Source organism: Ctenopharyngodon idella, chromosome 1 (genome assembly GCF_019924925.1).
Source record: "Ctenopharyngodon idella isolate HZGC_01 chromosome 1, HZGC01, whole genome shotgun sequence".
Classification (NCBI taxonomy): domain Eukaryota; kingdom Metazoa; phylum Chordata; class Actinopteri; order Cypriniformes; family Xenocyprididae; genus Ctenopharyngodon; species Ctenopharyngodon idella.
Window position 1 is genome coordinate 32,550,613 of NC_067220.1, and position 20,594 is coordinate 32,571,206.

Sequence of the window (20,594 nt, forward strand, 5' to 3'; positions counted from 1 at the left end):
TCTTTTACAACATTATGTTGTACAACAGCATGCTAATTATAATCTTTTACAACATTATGTGAAATTCGTTACATAGGCCTATAAAAACAAAGTTTACATGGGTGCTTTAATAGCCACAAAGTGGCAAGCAAGACTATTGCAGCAAAACAACTGCATTCACAACGATAATTTAAAGTTTATTTGAGACAATAGAAGCATTATTATCACACAACTTAACGTAAAAGCTAAATTACACATATGGTATACTCTTTGGCTTTTGCAGCACTGTTACTTCACGTGAATCGCGTCCCTGTTTAAAGGGACACGCTGCTGTTGGCCATCATCCCAGCCGGAAATGATGTACGTGATGTTGATGGAACCTGAAACATGTAATCGTGTCATCCCCGTCGCAATAGATGCTTACGACGTGACAGTTTTTGTTATTGGCATATTTTTTTAGAAGAATATTCTCTGACCGAAAATGAATCCTTCCAGAAGAAGCGAAAGTGATTGGCAGGGACTAGTGAATGAGGTAGGAAACGCAGACATATTGATGCCTCGCTCCTCTGCACTCTATGAATCATACTATCAGCAGTGCACTATAGAAGATGCTTATATTAACCATGTAATGTGGTTTTCAGTGAATTTGCCGACTTGACGTGTGTACAATTTCATGGCATGTTTTTCTAAATACGATATATCTATTTGCTGATGTACAGAGACATAAAAGCCCCTTTACTGTACCCTTTTTCAATTTTTCTCGTGACCGCTTGTTCCTCGTATCGAATAGTATAAACAGCATCGTTCTCATTTCGTCTTTAAATGCCTAGCATAATAATAAATAAAGAACGGAAGGTCTGACACGACATGTTCAGCAGAGGGATTAACTTAAATCTTCATCCTCTTCTCGTCAAGATCCATGAACGGCGATGAATTCAAACCTGCCATTCAGCTGAAGCAAATCTTCAAAATAATGATTTTAAACTATAATGTTGCACTATTACACGGTAAATCAACATACATACGCACAATTTAGGTGAGGTTGCTTTTTAACAATGTGAACGTAAATGTCAATAGTATAATCGTGCATTGGTTGACCACTTAAAATGTTATTTGGTAACACTTTACAATAAGGTTCATTAGTTAACTACATTACTTAACATGAACAACTAACTTAAGATCATGAGATAATAATGAACTGCACTTCTACAGCATTTATTAATCTTTGTTGACATTAGTTAATGCATTTGTTAACATTAGTTAATGTACTGTGAACTAACATGAACAAACTATGAACTGCTGTTTTTTGTTTTGTTTTTCAACTAATGTTAACAAAGATTAACAAACACAGTAACAAATGTATTGCTTAAGGTTAGTTCATGTTAGTTAATACATCAACTAATTGTTAACAAATGAACATTATTGTGAAGTGTTGCCAGTTATTTTAATTTAAAAGTAGGACTTAATTAGTCCTTTATAACAGTGGATCTAAACTGCAGTCAGGGCCAAAAACTTTCAAGGGGGCCTGCATGACTTAATTAATGAATAAATAATTTAAAGTTATATTAAAGAATCTAACTACATTAAAATGCTTCATTAGAACATGTAAGCTGAAATCACATTTCTTATTTTAATTTGGCCCCTCAACATCTGCTTTTTTGTTTAAGAACATAGGATTCCTGAAACATCTGGAATCAAAGCTTAGTCGATTTTGCTGAAAAACGCACTCTTAACAATGCAAAAACCCACTTTGATCATTGCCTTTTCTGGCAATTGTGACTAATGCATTGAATTGGGGCATTAAATACCCTATTGTTTTCTTTCTGTGCTTAGTTCCTGGTATGCAAGAGAAAGCTGGAGAGTAAGAAGGAGGCTCTGTTGATCTTATCAAAAGAACTGGACACCTGCCAGCAGGAAAGGGATCAGTTCAAACTGATGGCAAACCAGCTCCGTGAGCGCCACCAAGGGCTGAAGAAAAAGTACAGAGAGCTCATAGTATGCATTTCTATTCTATTCTATTTTATTTTGTTCTGTTCTATTCTATTCTAAATTGACTAAACACTCATGTAATATGAAGCAGAAGACTTTCAGTAAGACATTAATTTTTTGCAATGATTTATATATATATTGTCATTGTAATGAAATGTATTAATATGAACCTTTTTTAACATTCTTTTTTTTTTATTAATAGGATGGTGACCCCTCTCTGCCTCCTGAAAAAAGAAACCAAGTATGTCTAATCACTATCAAATCTTAAAATATGCCTAAATATACATCCTGTTAGATGCTTTTATTGTGTATGCATAAAACTACAGATCTGAGATCTGAATATATGTTAACACAACATGTACTTAGTGAAGTAGTCAAGTCAACCCAGTATCCATGACCTTCATCTGATGTTATTCAAATTAATTAAATTCGAACTAATTAAATTTTGTTTCTATTACGTGTTGAAAAGTCGAATGTGTTGTTCGACCTGTGTTTGGCAAAGGTCAATCTTGCGCAGTTACTGAGAGATTCAAGAGAACAGAACAAACAGCTGGGTGAGGAGGTGAAAGAACTGAACCAACGTTTAGCGGAAGTGCAGGGTGATAACAAGGTATGGGCTTTGCACACGCAGGTCAGGCTTTTCTTTGCATGACTCAGTCATATGCAGATGTTTGCGAGGTTAAACGAGTAGTCGCATGCTTATGACTTTTCATCACACAGCTGCTGAGGATGACCATCGCAAAGCAGCGTCTAGGGGACGAAGAGGTGGGGCCTCGTCACTTTCCAGCCCACGAGAGAGAAGATCTTGTTCAGCAGTTAGAGAAAGCTCGAGAACAGGTGCATTGCTCTCGGCATTTCAGACTTCTTGGGTTAAAATCTAAAACTTTAGTTCTCAAGAATATCACAATGTGTCATGTCTCACAATTTTTGTCATAGATTTGAGCTAAAAAACACTCTAAATGATGCACTAATATAGTAAAAAAACAATATCTGTTCTGTGTCCTTACCTTATGATGTTGTAGAATGAAGCACTGGAACAAAGCTTAAAGGCAGCCACAGATGAACTTCAGGATGTGAGAGCAGAGCGTAATGTCTACCAGGAGAAAGCTCACAGACTAAATCTGGAAATTAACCACATCTTGGGTAGCCATGAGAACCGCATTCTGGACATAGATGCTCTGTGTATGGAGAACAGGTCAGATTTGACATGTTCAGGATATACACACTTACATTTAGCGTTAGTAGTAGGAGGTAAAAAACCCCCCACAAGAATTACCATACATGTACAGAAATTTATTTTTTTAAATATGCATAAATCACATTTTCATTCCAAATAATACTATAAACCAATCCAATCTGGTTTCCACAGTGGTCAGTATATTTAAAACCTCATAGTAACGACTCAGTAGTGCACAGTTTGCGCACAGGTAGGGTATTTAAGTGGTTAGTGATTATCTATATAAGAAAGCAAGTGTGACAAAAGCCACGTACACACTGCAGCTAAATTCGGTTGTCAGTTCACCTTTTAGTGCTTAATCCTTTTCTGTTCACACACAGTTCAGTAATTTATAGGAGTGACAACCAAATTCTACAACCAGATTAACTCCTGAAAAATGCAGGTACATTTTTGTAATCACATTTACTAAAATTCTACGCAGTGTGTACAGAACCAAACTGAACAACTAGTAGTTACTGATGTATTTTAACGTGCAGCAGAAATGTTTCTCACTTATTTATGTGCGGTGCAAGAAATCCCAGAGAAATCGGTAGGAGCCTTGACTCGTGTTGCCAGATCTTGCTAACAAAAACAGCAAACAAGAACAAGCCCATAACAAAAATGAAATCCAAATTCGAAGCAAAATTCAAATCTATATCCAAATGCTTTATGCTGAAAATAATACCGAAATATTGCGACTCGCACCTGCTCACTTTATTAACTCCGTAAACTGGATCGCTTTATGAGCCAAGCTTAAACACCAAGCCCAAAAACGCTTATAATAAGTGGACATGGCAACACTGCAAGCGCTCTCTTTGAAGCAGCCTTTAAGCGTAAACAAAACACGATGCCTCCGTTGACTGTGCTTTAGTTAAAATTGCTGAACATAACGAGTCCTTTGTCGCTGTAATATTTCTTTGGTCAGAAAGGTTGCGAAGGTCGGACTGAGCATTGTTAAATAGGACAGTCAAGCCTACAGGTGATTATTCTTGTCGCCTAGCAACTGTGACAGCTGCCTTTGACGAGCAGCAGTAACGTTTGTACTGGACTTTTTTGAAAGTTATATTCAACTGTCGGAAAACAAAACAGGGGTCACAACCTGTCTAAATATGGCCCTGGTTTTAAGATGCATTTGGTCGATCGGATCACAAGTAGATGAGGGAGACACATACCCGTTTACACCTGGTATTTTAATTTCTTTTATTTCTTCGAGGGCAGGGTTTATGGGTGGGTAAACGTATGGGTTTTTTTCAGATCTTTCGATCTAATGGACAAAATAAGCTTGCGTAATTTACGTATAAACATGACCGGAGACAACGGAAAATGATACAGAGAGCAGCAGCTAGATAGATAGGCGCAAGACAACGGCGAACGCTATGAGTGCATGTTAGAAATCAGGAATGAAGAGAGAACATTGTGCTTGGTACATTTTTCAGCCAACAAAGTTTAAATCCAGTCTGACTAGTGCGCTTTCCATAATGTTTACGTGGTCAGTAGGCGGTCTTTTGTGGCTTTTCAAACTCATTCGACCACATGAGCGTCTACACTATAAAAGCAATCCGGTCAAATGCATTTTCGACTACCTCTGGAAGTGGTCGAAAGAGGACAAGCTAAAAACATTTTAGACCCTGTTTACACATGATGTTTTATTAACAAAGTTCAGGAAGAGCATGTTCAGATAATTAACCTAATTAATACGAGTGGAGAGCATTCAGTTAATCAACTCAGTTAACGACAAGAGGTATATATACAACAGTCTTACCTCTGTTCGTTTGACAGTTTATCAGCATCCCTTCTCCACCTCATCTTCTCACTTCTAGTTCTAACTATTCTTAACTATTCTCTAACTATTAACTATTCTCCATAACCGGGGGGAGTACTCTGGGTTCGGGACAAAATTCCAATCTTGGAGCCCTCCCCCCAGACAGCACGCCAAATACGCATAACCTTTACTCTGCTTTTATATGTAAGTGTGAACTCGTGAACTGTATTTAGCGGCGTCCACTTGTGATCTGATTGACCAAAACACATCTTAATACCAGGAGTATACAGGGCCTAAGTTCACCTTGGTCCATTTCTGTACATAAAAAAAGAGTAAAAACTATAAAAAAACATTGTACACCATTAGCAACTAGTTGTTCTGTTCGGTTCCGTACACACTGTATAGAATTTTTGTAAATGCGGTTGTCACTACTACTGCATTTTTCGGGAGTTAATTCAGTTGTAGAATGCGGTTGTCACTCCCATAAATTACTGAACTGTGTGTGAACAGAACAGGATTAAGCACTAAAAGGTGAATTGACAACCGAATTTAGCTGCAGTGTGCACGTGGCCACTGTAAATGATACAGTGTGTGTGTGTGTGTACAGAACTCTACAAAAGACTTGTTATGTTCAGCAATTTTAACTAAAGCACATTTGACGGAGGCGTCGTGTTTTGCTTATTCTTGGAAAGGCTGCTTCACAGAGAGCGTGTTGCAGTGTTGCCATGTCCACTTATTATAAGCATTTTTGGGCTTGTTTAAGCTTGGCTCATAAAGCGATCGAGTTTATAGACTTATTAAAGTGAGCAGGTGTGGGTCGCAATATTTCGGTATTATTTTCAGTATAAAGCATTTGGATTTATTTTGGTTTATTGTGGGATTGTTCTTGTTCGCTGTTTTTGTTAGCAAGATCTGTCAACACAAATGAGTCATAGCTCGTACGGCTTTATCTGTGATTTTTTTGCACTGAACATATAGAAGTGAGAAACATTTCTGATGCACGTTAAAATACATCATAAACAACTAGTTGTTCAGTTCAGTTACATACACAATGTAGAATTTTTGTAAATGCGGTTGTCACTCCCGTAAATTACTGAACTGTGTGTTTATACAGAACAGGATTAAGCGATAAAGGTGAACTGACAACCGAATTTAGCTGCAGTGTGTATGTGGTCATGGAACGATAATTTAGGGGATTCGCTCCCGCATTTAAATGCGGTTGTTACTCCTGAGACTTTACAGTGTGTACATTGCCTGAGAGTGCTGCAGTGATGACATATTTTTGTAGGCCAACAAAGAAAGTTAGCATCAGCCTAGTTCCCTTGACAAAAACCCAATAACATTTTTCAATTGGCTTTTGGAAATAAATATAGAATATAAACCCTCAGCATCCTGACCAAATTTGCCCATTGGCCTTTGTCCATCACAGCCTCCTAATCTTCCTTATATATATATATATATATATATCGATTGACTTCATCACTCTGTCTCCTCTCCACCAATAAGCTGGTGTGTGGTGGGCGTTCTGGTGCAGTATGGCAGCTGTCGCATCATCCAGGTGGATGCTGCACATTGGTGGTAGTTGAGGAGATTCCCCCCTTCCATATTCCTTAAGTGTAACAAATTATTATTATTATTATTTTGGACTATTATTATTTTGGACTGCAGAAAATAAACTCCTTTTTCAACAGAAGTTTATGATTCTTACGCATTTTATCATGATAATCTTAACAAATGAACACATCTTGAATTTTGATGCCTGAATACAATCGGCAGAAATAAAAAACTAAATGTTGGCTATAAACAAAGTTCACCATGGTCACATGACTTCAACATCATTATCGCTAAGTGTCTGACAACCATTTTGCTTTTTATTTAAAAAACATTTTCCCAATTCTTATAGTATGTATAGTGTGTACACACCGAAAATTCTAAAAAAGAAAAAGCGCACTTAAAATGCCTGGATGATGCATTTATTTAACTGAAAAAACGATGTGTGGAATGTTGGACACTTCATGCACTCAACTGTCACAGCTTTTCTTACAGGGGCTACCAGACTCCAATGCTGGATGACAAAATGACCTCATAAAATTGATACACTAGATGCTGGAGTACATAGTGCATAGTATAAGTGCAAAGTGTATACTACAACATACAACTTATGTCAACCCTGCAGCACTCATGATCAGAATTGTGGTGAGACTGACCTCTAGGGGTCTGGTGAGGATGTTACAGCCATTGATGTGACAGTTGTAACATATCCAGTTGGCTTTGTCAGTGCTTAAATATTATCAATATCAATAGTGCTATTTTAGCTAGTCCTGTTGTGGGTAATTTGACTGTATATCATACTGAAGTCTTCAAAATGTCTTGTTTTTAGATATCTGCATGAACGGCTTATGCAGCTTCAGGAGGAGGTCAGCCTGCTCAAAGCAAATGTCATGAAGTACAAGGTATTTATTACACATAAAACCAAATATGTACACAAAAGTTTCACTTACTTTAATTGTAATATGTATAAATTAATTCTGTATTCTGATGTTGAGCATATACCAATGTGTTTTATTTCAGAGTGCTCTGGAAAGCAAGAAGAACTGCAAAGTCTATGGAAAGTCCAACAGCAGCGCTCTGACAGGTGTCCTCTCTGCTAAACAAGGTATCACACAAGACTTCTATAGAATCAAAACAGTAACAAACGGGTTCTTTACAAGTAGTCTTCTTTAATTTATTTACAATTCTTTAAAGGAAGCTAAGCTACAGCTAATATGTTTCCAGTACAAGAGCTGTTGCTGTCTGAGGAGAATGGCTGCAGTCTCCCAGTCACTCCACAGTCCATTAGTGACCTGAAGTCCCTGGCCACCGCTCTGCTGGAGACCATCCATGAGAAGAACATGGTCATTCAGCATCAACGACAAACCAACAAGTATGTTACGACACAACGTGACAACTGTCATCTCATTTTCTGTGCAGAAAATTACAGAAGATGTAGTTTATTGGTACTGTGGGATATCAATTAAGTCATAGTTACTTTTTAATCATACTTATTTTTTTACAGGACATTGTTAAAAAGTTACATTTAACTATTAGTTTGTGTATATTTGAACAGGATCCTGGGTAACCGGGTTGCAGAACTGGAAAGGAAGTTGAAAACATTAGAGGTGTCTGGGTTGTGGAGTCTGCCAGGTAAACATCACGTCCAATACTAAGCAGTTTATTTTATGGTCTATTTTAGAACTTTAATGTTTGCTTTAATACAGTTTAAATTTGTGTAACCTTTACTTCTTTGTAATATAGTTTATCTTGCTTATTTCAAAGTTTTAAATAACTTTCAATTGCTCTCCCATTTCTTTTTTCCACTCTTTTTTTTCTCAACTTTCTGGAGGCATCACCTACAATGTGTCTCTCGGACTAGGGAGTACGTTTATTATTCAATATAATTTTTGCCTTTTATACCTCTGTGCATTTTTTTTTCAAACTAATTCTATCTCTGTTACCTTTGTTGTTAACCTGACAATATAGCTATAGTAGTTCATTGGTACATTTGTTGACTCCAACATTGTTTACAGGAAGGAAAGCTGTTATTGTCCTGAGTGACTCTCAGCATGTCCAGTCCACCACAGAACAGTCTGTTCATCTAACACCAGAGTCAATGGGTGAGTTCTTAGGTATTATTAGTAGCTTGTAATGAATGATTTAATTAATCTAAATAATTTAATAGACTAAATTAATAAGTAAAATTCTTAGTATTTCTTTGTAGTTTATATATATATATATATATATATATATATATATATATATGGTAACACTTTACAATAAGGTTCATTAGTTAACATTAGTTAACTACATTAGTTAACATGAACTAATAATGAACTGCACATATACAGCATGCAAAGGGTCAAAAAAAAAAAAAAAAAAAAAGACACAGGAAACCAGGGGCCCGTTTCAATAAGGAGGTTCAACCAACTCTGAGTTAAAACTTGAACTCTGAGTTGACTTACCCTGAAATGGGAAACTCTGAGTTTTCTGTTTCAGAACAGCTGAATTGAGTTAGTTCAATCGACTCTGAGTAGGTTGACTCTGAGTTAAGCGCGTGCACCATGACTATGAAAAGCCATGATCAATCAATTTACGATCAATTTACGATTCACCATGGCAACAGCACGTGACAAAATGACGTCCGCATACTTCTGAGTCAATGCAAGTTTAATTCTTATCACTGTTATAATATCAAAGGTGAAAACTTGCAGAACGGTAAGTTATTGAACTAATATTCATTTTATATTTTATACTGGCAGATACATACTATTTGCACCTCAGTATTGTAAATTAACAGGATGCAATAATATCAGAGGGTAAATTATTTTATACTGTAAATTTGCATTTAGTAATAGACACTCCAAATAATCTTGTTTTCCGTTTGCATTAAGATTATTTTTATTACCACACTGGCAGATATTGATAATTTTACTTAAGTAAAATGCATTTAATCCCCCCAGGAAACACGACTAAATATCTTATATCATTGTCTTTATATAGAAAATCCATCTTGATTTAGGAATTTTTAGATATTTGTACTTGAAATAGGACAAAAAAACAAGGAAAGCATTTTTGCAGCATGAACGAATGAATGAACTATTTAAACATCACTTGCACTTTAAAAAGAGGGAGGAGACCGAAAGAAACTCTGTGTTTACTGAAGAAAACCTGCTCCCGACCAGGTTAGGTTCACAGAGTAGGTTACCATGGTAACTGACTCTGAGTATAAGTTACCTCTCTTTCAGAAACGGGCTTGACTTACCCTGCTTTCTCGAGTTTGACAAACCTCCCATTCTGAACCGGAAAACCCAGAGTTTCTCTCATTTCAGGGTTAACATACTCAGAGTTCTCACTTAACCTCCTTTCTGAAACGGGCCCCAGGATAACGCTCATAAATTCAGTGTAACAACATACAAGACTTTGCAAAGAGTGAGAAAAAACACAGGGCTTATATACACAGACATTAAGGTGAGTCCAGGCAAAGGTTAATGGGAAATGTACTTCATGATGAAATGGCAAAGGACTAGGGAGGAGTGCTCTCTGTTGGCTATCATAGGCACTCCGGCTAGCAGTTCCTGTCTTCGTGAAGCCCCTCCTTCCGAAAAGCATGTGCTTTAATTGGTCAGCTATACCAGTGTGTTGTTATTGGTCAACTGCTTCCAGCGTGTTTCGAAAATATCACGCACCTTACCATAATCGCGAGTTTCAACACACCGCTAATGCAATTGAACTAGGCCTCATCCCTTTTATTTGTGTATGCCTTGGGTGGTAATTATTTAAATGAGGAATACTGTGACGTGTACGTTCGACCACAATTGAGGTGTTTCAGGGAGTTCAGAAACAGTGCTTACTGATATAGAGAATCAGAATCAGAATGAGCTTTATTCACCAAGTGTGTACAAACACACAAGGAATTGTTGTGGTTTTTTCAGGAGCTCTTGGTACATACATACATACATATATACATAAATGACTACGAGAACAGAAAGAACATTTAAATAAGACTAAGGAAAGTAAATAAGATAAACAATAAAAATAATGTGGTATACATCTGGAACAGAAGACTTATGTACAGATTTGTGCATTATGTATTGTATGTACAGCTGTATAAATAAAATATGTATATGTATTTACACAACATCTAATTATTGCCTCTCTCTCAAGTACTGAGAATGAATTATAAACAGGTGATAATTACTGTGTTAGATGTTTAAGCTGGGGATACCATGCGGGGAAAAACTGTTTTGTGCCTAGATGTTCTAGTGCACAGAGATCTGTAACATCTGAGGGGAGAAGTGTAAAAACAGGTTGTGACCGGGGTGAGAGGGGTCTGTGATGATGTTACCTGCACTGTTTCTTCACTCTGGAGTTGTACAAGTCCTGAAGGTTGGGCAGGTGCACACCAATTATCCTTTCAGCTGTTGTAAGTGTCCGTTGCAGTCTTCTTATATCTGATTTGCTGGCTGACTCAAACCAGACAGTTATAGAAGTGCACAGAACCAACTCAATAACAGCGGAGTAAAACTGTGTCATCTGCTCCTGTGGCAGGTTGAACTTTTTCAGTTGATGAAGAAAATACAACCTCTGTTGGGCCTTTTTCACAATGGAGTCAATGTGATTGTCCCACTTCAGGTCCTGAGAGATGGTGGTGCCTAGGAACCTGAATGACTCCAGTGCTTCCAAAGTGCTGTCCATTATGTTGAGCTGGGGGAGTGCTGGGGGGTTTCTCCTAAAGTCCGCAGTCATCTCCACAGTTTTGATCGTGTTCAGCTCTAAGTTGTTATGACTGCAAAAGATGACAGATGGAGATTGCTACAGAGCTGTGTCAGTTTATTCAGGAGAGTATCCGGGATGATGGTGTTGTAAGCGGAGCTGAAGTCCACAAACAGGATCCTTGCATAAGTCCCTGGTTTGTCCAGATGTTGCAGAATGTACTGCAGTCTCATGTTGACTGCATCATCCACAGACCCTGTTTGCGCGATAAGCAAACTGCAGATGGTCGAGCAAGGGTCCAGTGATGTCCTTCAGGTGGGCCAACACCAGTCTCTCAAATAACTTCATGACCACAGACATCAAAGCAACAGGTCATTTAGTCCTGTAATTTTTGGTGTCTTGGGTACAGGAATGATGGTAGATTGTTTGAAGCAGGCGGGGACTTCACACAGCTCCAGTTATCTGTTGAAGATTAGTGTGAAGATGGATGACAGCTGGACACCACAGGCTTTGAGACAGGCTGGTGAGACACCGCCTGAGCCTTTGGCTTTTCTTATCTTCTGTTTCCTGAAGACCCGGCACACATCCTCCTCACAGGTGCAGGCTGAGAAGCAATAGGCGGGAGGGAGGGGAAGGGGGTGTTGATGATTGTGTGGAGAGACTGTCAGAGCGGGTGTGGGGTGTGAGACCTGGCTTTTCAAATCTGCAGTAGAACTCATTCAGATCGTCGGCCAGTCGTTGATTCTCCACAGTGCTGGGGGATGGTATCTTGTAGCTGGTGATGGCTCTTAGGCCCTTCCACACTAATGCAGGGTCAATGGTGGAAACTGTTTTCTCAGCTTTTCAGAGTAGCTTCTCTTAGCTACTCTTATCTCCTTATTCAGTGTGCTTTTGGCCTGTTTGTACAAGGTTTTTTCCTCACTCCTGTAGTTATCCTCTTTGGCCTGGTGAAGCTGTTTGAGTTTTGCAGTGAACCATGGCTTATCGTTTTTATATGTTAAATAAGTCCTGGTGGGAACACACGTGTCACTGAGCTCATGCAGATCAGTGGCTGCGGCCCTAAAAACACTCCAATCAGTGCAGTCGAAACAGGCTTGAAAATCCCGCTCTGTTTCATTGATCCATCTCTTTACAGTTCTTACTACAGGCTTAGCAGATTTAAGTTTCTGCCTGTAGACTGGGAGAACATGAACCAAACAGTGATCCCAAAGCCGATCGGGGGACAGAGTAATATGCATCCTGTAAAACAATGTAGCAATGGTCCAGTATGTTACGGTCCCTGGTGGAGCATGTGAAGTGCTGTCTGTATTTAGGCAGTTCGCAGGTGAGATTAGCTTTATTAAAATCAACCGAGAATGATAATGAAAGAGTCTGGGTAATGTTGCTCCATGTGTGTGATCTGATCAGCCAGCTGTTGCAGAGTGCGTTCACACATGCATCAGGAGGGATGTACACACTCACCAGAATAAGCAAAGAAAACTCCCGTGGCGAATAAAAAGTCTTACAGTCAATGAAGAGAGCTTCTAAATTAGGGCAGCACATCTTCTTTAACTGTCACATCTGTACACATCTGTACAGCCTTCATTGATATACCTCAATATACTGATATACGATACAGTACGATACAATATACGATATATTGATATACCTCGGTGGTGCGATCCGCTCTGAACAGCCCGTTAGATGTAACATGCTGTCCGGAGTGGCTCTGTTCAGCCATGTTTCTGTGAAGCAAAGAGCAGCAGAGTTTGAAAAGTCCTTGTTTGTGTGGGTGACGAGTAATAGTTTGTCTGTTTTATTTGCTAGGGAGCAGAGATTTGCCAGGTGAATGCTCTGCAGCGGAGTCCTGAATCCGCGCTGTTGGAATTTCAGGAGCGCACCAGCACGCTTCCATCGTTTGCGTCTCTTGGTTTATGTTCAGACTGTCAGTCCAAATCTGATTTTAGTGCATATCTGATTGAAATCTGATCAGATTTAGCTAGTGTGAATGGGAAAATATCACATGAAATGTATCGAGCTACATTCATACAGTATGTGGTTTCAAATAGCATTTCTGGAAATCCATTTCAGTCTGACCACTCGGACCAGATTTCGCGTGGTTTATGTGACTTTCTCACGGCATGTAAAAAGGCAACATCAGATGTTGTTATAGGAAACAAGTTGAAAGTCACTGCAGAAACAAGGTTGTGTTGTTGCAAAGTGAAAGACAAGCAAAAAATGACAATATATTGGAGACATGTTTTGAAACCGGCGGAGACAACAGCACGGAATAAAGCCACGCATACCAGCCTCCTACGTTTCTGCCGCTGCCTCAAAAGACGCAGTAGCCCAGCATGGCAGCTACATATTGTCATGTTGTAAATAAGACAACATCTGTATTGCAAACCCCTCCATGTTGCGATTGTTGTTTTTGGTGCATGCCTACCAACGCAATGCCATAGAAACCAATGCAGATATTCTGGAAAACAAAAGAGTGGCATGGACACACAAATCGGATCTGAACAGTTCCGATACACAGTGTGGACGTCAATAATTTTAGACCAGACACAAAGAATTGGATTTGGACTGACAGTGTGAACATAGCCTTTGAGCACTTGTACAGGATCGCAGCTCCGCCAACTAGAATGTCAAATAAAATGTCTGAATGCTCAAAAGTCGGCAAAAAAGTTGTTTGCTGTGCTGTTCTTGATGTCTAGGAGTTTGTTCCTAGTAAAGCTAACTGGAAAAAAAGTTACATAAAACAAGACAAACAAAACAAAAACGTTGAGCTCAAAACCGAAGCAGCGATCCGTGCCACCATCTTGATCATGCAAAAAAAAAAAAAAAAAAAACTTTTTTTTTACCTCCCTAAAAAAAAACTGAGAAAGTTGGAAATGTAAAAAACATAATAGGAAATTTTAGAATCACACAAATCGCAAACTTCACACTAGTAAAGCTGCATTTAATAATTTACATATAATATTTTGGCTAACTTCCGAAAAAATTTTCTGAAGGTAAATCACCTCTTTTCACTGGAAAAAAAAATATTTCATAAGAGTCTATATAAAAAATAACAACAAAAGTGTTATTTCTGAATTTTTTTTTTTTTTTTTTTTAATAAATGTTATAATGATCAATTTCTCTCCAGCAGGAGATGAAGAGATTGTTACTGGAGAAGAGGTCACAGAGGACACTGGACTCAGTACAGACTTCAGCCAAGATGACTGTCAAGCCGTGGCAGTCGAGTTGAACCATAAGGGTGATTATTTTACCTGCCCATATTCGGTCTCACAAACTCCACAATTCAGTAAACCAGCAGAAAGTGTCCAGCCTGTGAGGAGCACACAGTGTAAAACCCTTGCTTGTTGTGACTCTGATAAGCCCGTGTGTCCTTCTGAGAGGGAATCAGAACAACATAATGAAGATCTCGCAAGCTGTGTACGTCAGTCTATGAACACAGAAGTGTCTTTGAAAGGTTCAGAAGAAGAGGCTGTGAAGAATGATTCTCCTGTTGTTCTTTCTGAGGAGGACTTTGATATTCAGGTTGTGTTAGAGGACAGTCAGCCTGTGGCATCAGAGACCTTTGGCAGTTTGGACTGTATTTCTGGATCTGAGCCTTGTACACCGGAACAGCAAACAGAGGAATCGGTCGAAGAAACAGTGCATGCTTCCCAGAACACAAGTTTTCCTGCTCAAACGTCATCACAACAGGAATGAATGTTATTCTTCATGATAGTAAGAAATATTAGAGAAATGCATAAAAACAACCCCCATTCATTTAAGCCCCACTTAAAATAAGTGTTCTGATTCTGAACTGTACGCAATGAAAAAGACTGAAGAAAAGAATAAAAAGAAGAACATTTGAATGTCTAAAGTAAACATATTCATTATTCCAATTAAGCTAAAAGTAATATGAAAAAGTTCACCATAAGGATGGCTGGTATAACAAGCCAGCTGAATATTAAAATCAACAATGTGATAAGCCCTTTCTGGAGGTTTTCAGTTATCTGAGATTATCAAGAATCTCAAATGAAATCTTAGATCTGATGCCGCTATGATGACACTACCAGCAAGTTTATTTTCTTTTTCTAGAGGTTATTGTGAAATCATTGCAAAGACACGTATTCATGTATTTTGACATATTTTATCTTCGTAATTGCTTCATAGCTCTTTGTGGGTAAAACGTGACAATTTCAGTTTTATTTTCATTTTTAATATTCAGTTTAACCTTCTTGTGATTTCTCATTATGAGTAAAAAACACATGCAATTCTTGATCCACATGCATACGGTAAAGGTTCTTTTTAATTTATTTATTTTTTTCTTAATACACAGAATGTCATTTCAGCCATTATGATTTGTTCCTTACAGAGTCAGTATATTTAATTTCATATTTGTCTTATTTGTTATAATTGCTCTTAATGATTGTAATAGTGTTTGATCTGTAAAGGTTGGTGTAAAATCATTCTCTGTAGATCACCTAATATTAATTACACTGTAATATAGTGTAAAATTAAAATGGAAACAATCATCAGCTTGAAAGCTTAAGTTAATTATGCACAAAAGCACTGCATTTCAACACACTAGCTATTGTGTGCTGCTATAGTATAGGCTTATTACCAGGCTACATCAGTTTACATGGTTTGTGTTGATTTTACCTGTTGGGTGCACTAGAAAATATTTGTAATGACGGAAGGATTATCTCGTTGTATCTGTTTACTCGATGTCCTCACGTCACGTGTTTTATTGAAATAAAATCTATGTAAAGTGCGTTTACAAACATCACTGTCGTTTTCAGGGCACCGCCCCTATTTTGAAAATTAAAAGTTAATTAGTCACACATACTGTCACCAGGTCATTAGCAAAAATAGGCTACTAGAAGTTAAGCAGTAGGTAAATCACTTACAGTGACATGAGCTGAGCTGAGGGAATATAAGCCACTGCAGCTCAGCGCCACACCTTTTTCGCTTTCTTGCTTTTGGATTAGTTCACGGCGTTATCAGTTCTCATCGTCAAGTGTAGCTTCTAGGAGCAGCCAGTTTTCGTCCTCCCAAGCTGTGACGATACGTTTTTGCATTTGATTGAATTCTGACTATATTTTCTTCTTTACAATTCTTGGTGAGTTCTCGAACTTGCTTCACGATTCTATCCGGGGGTTGTTGCCCATGTTTATATTGTGGCATCTGACCATTATCCCGGAGTTACTCGTTTTGTACATCGCGGCTACGCGCTGTCGAGTTACGAGCCGTTAGGTGGCGGATTGTGTGTGTGTTCTTCCCACCATAATGACCCATTTCCATCGCGACTTAACGCTAAGTTTATTTTATTTTGCTTACAGGCTGTTACTGTATGGTGTCAGTTACCTCACGGTTCTATCCGGAGGCGTGTCAGTTGACTAGTTTTTGACAAAGTTTTTTGTCTTTGTTGTTGTTTGCATTGTATTTTGCCTTGTACTATCTGCCCGACAATCCTTGCTGTGGGTGTGGTCAAATTATTTGAATTGAGACTGAATTCTCTCTAATTTTTATTGTAATTTTGCTCACAATCACTCCATTGTATTAAGAGGTTTTCTAATTTTTGCAGTTCAAATGGCGTATCACTCCATTTCTACTGCCTTCCCACTGAATTGCAAGCTCTGTCCTAATGAGCTTCTTTCTGATGATGGGCATAATCTCTGTCCATCATACCTGGGTTTTCAGCATCTGAAGGAAACACTTATGGACCCGTGCCCATATAGAGTACCTCAGGGATGACATGTTTTTGTAGAAGTTAGGTTCCGTCCATCGAAAGCGCTTTTTTCCCATAGACTTTTGGAAAATCGCAAAAAATAAGCTCTGTGTTTAACAAAGAGTTATGACACACGTTTTGTCTATCAAGATAATCTTTACAAGTTAACACAACATTTATACATTTTGAAGCCTAAATAAAGTGGTCAGATACAAAAAGCTAACAGTAGGCTATAAACGGACTACAGCACACCATGGTCGCGGATCAACGTCACCACCACCAAGCTTCCTCAAACTTTTTATTTAAAAACATGCTCGCTGATTATGATCTGCGCTGTGTATGAACACTTATCCACTTTTTCATGAGAAATGCTGTCCAAATGTCCTGTTTGTCATGATGATGTCTAAAGTCCCTGCCAAAGGAAGTAGTCCTTTTTAGCAATTTGTTAGCAACCGCCGTTTTTAAGACACAATAAAGGTTTTAAAAAAAAATCACAAGCGGGTTATAACTGGTGTTTTTATGTCATAGATCAAAACGTGAAAATATTTAGAGGCTTTGTTAACCACAGACCTTATTTCAGGTGATTTAGCAGAAACCCATTCAAAAAACCCATTGACGTTAGGGCGATGGAACCGGAAAACCTAAACTGGTAACTCGCTTTCGGGTTTTGCCTACAAAAACACATCATCCCTGAGGTGCTCTATTACTGCTTACTGGTGGGACCGGACCACAACCAGGACGCTAGAGTTTTGCAAGCAGATTTGACTTTGCGGCAGAGGGCTCAAAAGCGCCATGCCTGCTGCTGGTGCTCCTTGGGCTAGGAAGTTTTAGAAGTTTGGGCTAGTTTTAGTGGTAGTCATTTGGTCGGGTACCTGTTGTCAAAGAAAGTTGCTTGCCTTTCTTCAGACACGGGCAGAGATGAAACGTCTTTTACAAAACCTCCAAACAGTTCATACTGCTACTGCAGCTTCCAGTGAGGATGCTCACTCACATTCGTCTAGTGAGGAGCCTACCTGTTCACCATACTCCTCATAGCCCCACCTTGATGCTCTGGGACTGCTCCACACCTGGTGTTCCAAGACTGCTCGCACTTTGGCTTCAGTGGCAGAAGCGGAGTCCATTGGAGTGCAGAGTGTACCTGAAGTCAAACAGCTGGTTACTGCACTGGTGGTGTCACCAGATGAAGCACTGTCAGTAAGTTGCCTGCATCACTCGGGCTGAGAACAGTGTCTGCCAACTAATTGAGTCTCCATCTCTTTGAAGCCTCTAGAGATGGATCCCTCTTTTCCACTGTTTTTGCAGACAGCCTTTCTGGCTATGGGGCATGTGACATGAGAACTGGGCTCTCTTACTGCAACGCTTGCCGACAGGTATGGCTTGCTCAAGAAGATTGCTAGAGGATTGACCTTGAGGGATCTACCCATCCTTCCTGGACATCTTTTTGGTCCCGACGTATCTGAGGTGTTGGAAAGATGCATGAAGTTATCTGCGACCACTCAGCAGCTAACACAGGTACAGCGTACCCCAAATTTTAGAATGCCAACAGCACCTGCTCATCACCATTATCTGCCTGTGCCACCACATTTCCACCATGTGCCCTCTAACCAACCTCAAGGCCAGCAGAGGTTTCCAGGTTCTGACGATGCCCAGATTTGTCACCCCCATGGTAGTCCAGCCCCCCGCGGTTCTCCAGGGGGTCTACGTCAGCATCCCTCCTGCAACCTCAAAAAGCCGAAACTTCAAGGCCTGAGACGCTAGGGCAGGTGGTCTGACTTTTTACAACACATCATCTGAGTTACAAGGAGAGCACAGTGTCAGACCCTTGGTGAACAGGGTTCAGTTCTCTGTCTCTCGCACAGTCCATTAAGCTTATCGGGATGACGATCAATTTAATCACAATGAGTGAGTTTCTGTTTCTGTATCGGATGATGGATATTCTGAACCTTCTTTCGTCTGGGAGCGTTTCTACAGTATGGAGTGTTACTGAGGATGATCGGGATGCTGACGGCAGATTTCTTCCATAATTCCATTGTGATTACTTCGCCTGTGGCCCCTGCAGGTATGGAACAAACTCCTCCGGTCGGATTCATCCTATCAATGGCATTGACGGATTGTAGTGACTCACAGTTGTGTGTGTGTCCTTTAGCAGTGTACATCACTGGCCTTTTTGACAGCAGGCACTCTGATAGGAATTGTTCCATCTCATTGTTGAGGTTATAACAACCCACACATCTCTCACGGGTTGGGGGGCAGTTTGGAACCACAGAGGTGGGAGAGGTATCAGAGTTTCCAGAGTTATTCCAGTTACAGAGGTATCATTGGCAAATGGTCAAGGGACAAGTAGATCTGTTTGCTTTGGAGAACACAACTCACTGCCCATTGTGGTTTGCCCAGATGGAAGCATCCAGTCCATTGGGGCAGGACGCACTGTCACATGATTGGCCGGATTGTCTTCTGTATGCTTTTGTGGGAGACACTTCACAGGATTGCTCAGGGCAGACACAGGGTACTTCTGAAAGCACCATGGTGGCTCTCCAAACCATGGTTTCCCTGGCTCCTAACCTTGCAGCTTCCTTTTGGTATATGTTTTTTGACCTGGCTAGCACTGCGATTATCCACTAATATAACACCGACTCTGGCGGTCATCTGGAATTCACAGAACCACGGTTACATATTTAACCAGTGTTTTTCTCCTCATGTAAATTAAATTTCTTGACCATCAAGTTACATTTTTCAGTGGCCAACTCTCAATAATCACTATGCTTGCAAACATCCATAAATTATTAAGTAACAGTTTTTAAGTCTTCTGAGAGAAGAATGTATGTTTAAAAAAAAACAGCATTTTTTTTTTTTTTTTTTTTAAAGAGACGTCAAACTGAATGCTATTATGACTGTTCAGCTGACGATTTAGCGCCATCTAATGGATGTATTTAAAATCGTATGGTGATTCATAGAAAAACTATATACTGTCATACATGAAATTACATACATAGTGTGTTGCAACAGTGGTTACTAGAGTAAAATAGGAATAAAAAATAAATAAATAATAAAAAAATAGGAAATAGTGTATATATATTTTAAATTAAATTCATTATGATCCAACTGTCATGTTTATGGTTTTACAGAAGAACGTGGTATACAAATAACATGCTAACATTAAAGTTGTGCAAAAGGACAGTCCTGAAATGCTTTATATAAGAGAGCAGTTACTGGAGAATATAAGCAGTCCCAGTGGCAAAACAGCCATTATTATTCAGCTGTTTGTGTGGACCTTTAAGTGCACAGTACATTAATAATCCATAAGAAAACAAATACAGTTTTTCAGCGTTTATAATGTTTTCACTGACTGCTAAACAAATTGACCTTCAGAGCGCTGATTCAACAATGAAAATGAAATTGGTAAGCTAATAATAAATCAACTCTCTCTTTTTTTAAAGCTCTACAAGAGACAGCAGGGACATGATTTACAACATTTAATGCAAACAAACCTTTTTTGACTGAAGCAAAACAAATAACTGTGCACCACTCACTATCCAATCAAACCTTTCAGTGCAGAGTGCAATGACACCGTGATCAATAAGGAAAAATTACTTTTAATGTTTAATTTTAATGCAATAAACAACAATGCCAAATTATATTAGATTGTTAAAAATTAATGTAGCAGAAATCACTACATTGAAATCTGTCTTTTTAGA

At 38.9% G+C, this 20,594-nt stretch overlaps 1 protein-coding gene across 7 annotated transcripts; it reads left to right on the forward strand.

The window, feature by feature from the left end:
* Positions 1-308: 308 nt before the first annotated feature.
* Positions 309-15,942, forward strand: ccdc149b (coiled-coil domain containing 149b). 7 transcript variants are annotated; one of them, XM_051892367.1, is made up of 13 exons: positions 309-511; positions 1,813-1,974; positions 2,171-2,209; positions 2,438-2,578; positions 2,689-2,805; positions 2,991-3,163; positions 7,327-7,399; positions 7,518-7,602; positions 7,722-7,869; positions 8,053-8,129; positions 8,329-8,361; positions 8,513-8,599; positions 14,323-15,942. In XM_051892367.1, exons 1-13 carry the CDS (start codon positions 461-463, stop codon positions 14,889-14,891), a joined length of 1,755 nt encoding a protein of 584 aa, XP_051748327.1. In that variant the 5' UTR covers positions 309-460; the 3' UTR covers positions 14,892-15,942. The 7 variants fall into 7 exon arrangements, with proteins under 7 accessions (XP_051748327.1, XP_051748333.1, XP_051748354.1 ...); XM_051892373.1 differs by having other exon boundaries at positions 14,326-15,942; XM_051892384.1 differs by having other exon boundaries at positions 310-511; positions 2,471-2,578.
* Positions 15,943-20,594: the final 4,652 nt, after the last annotated feature.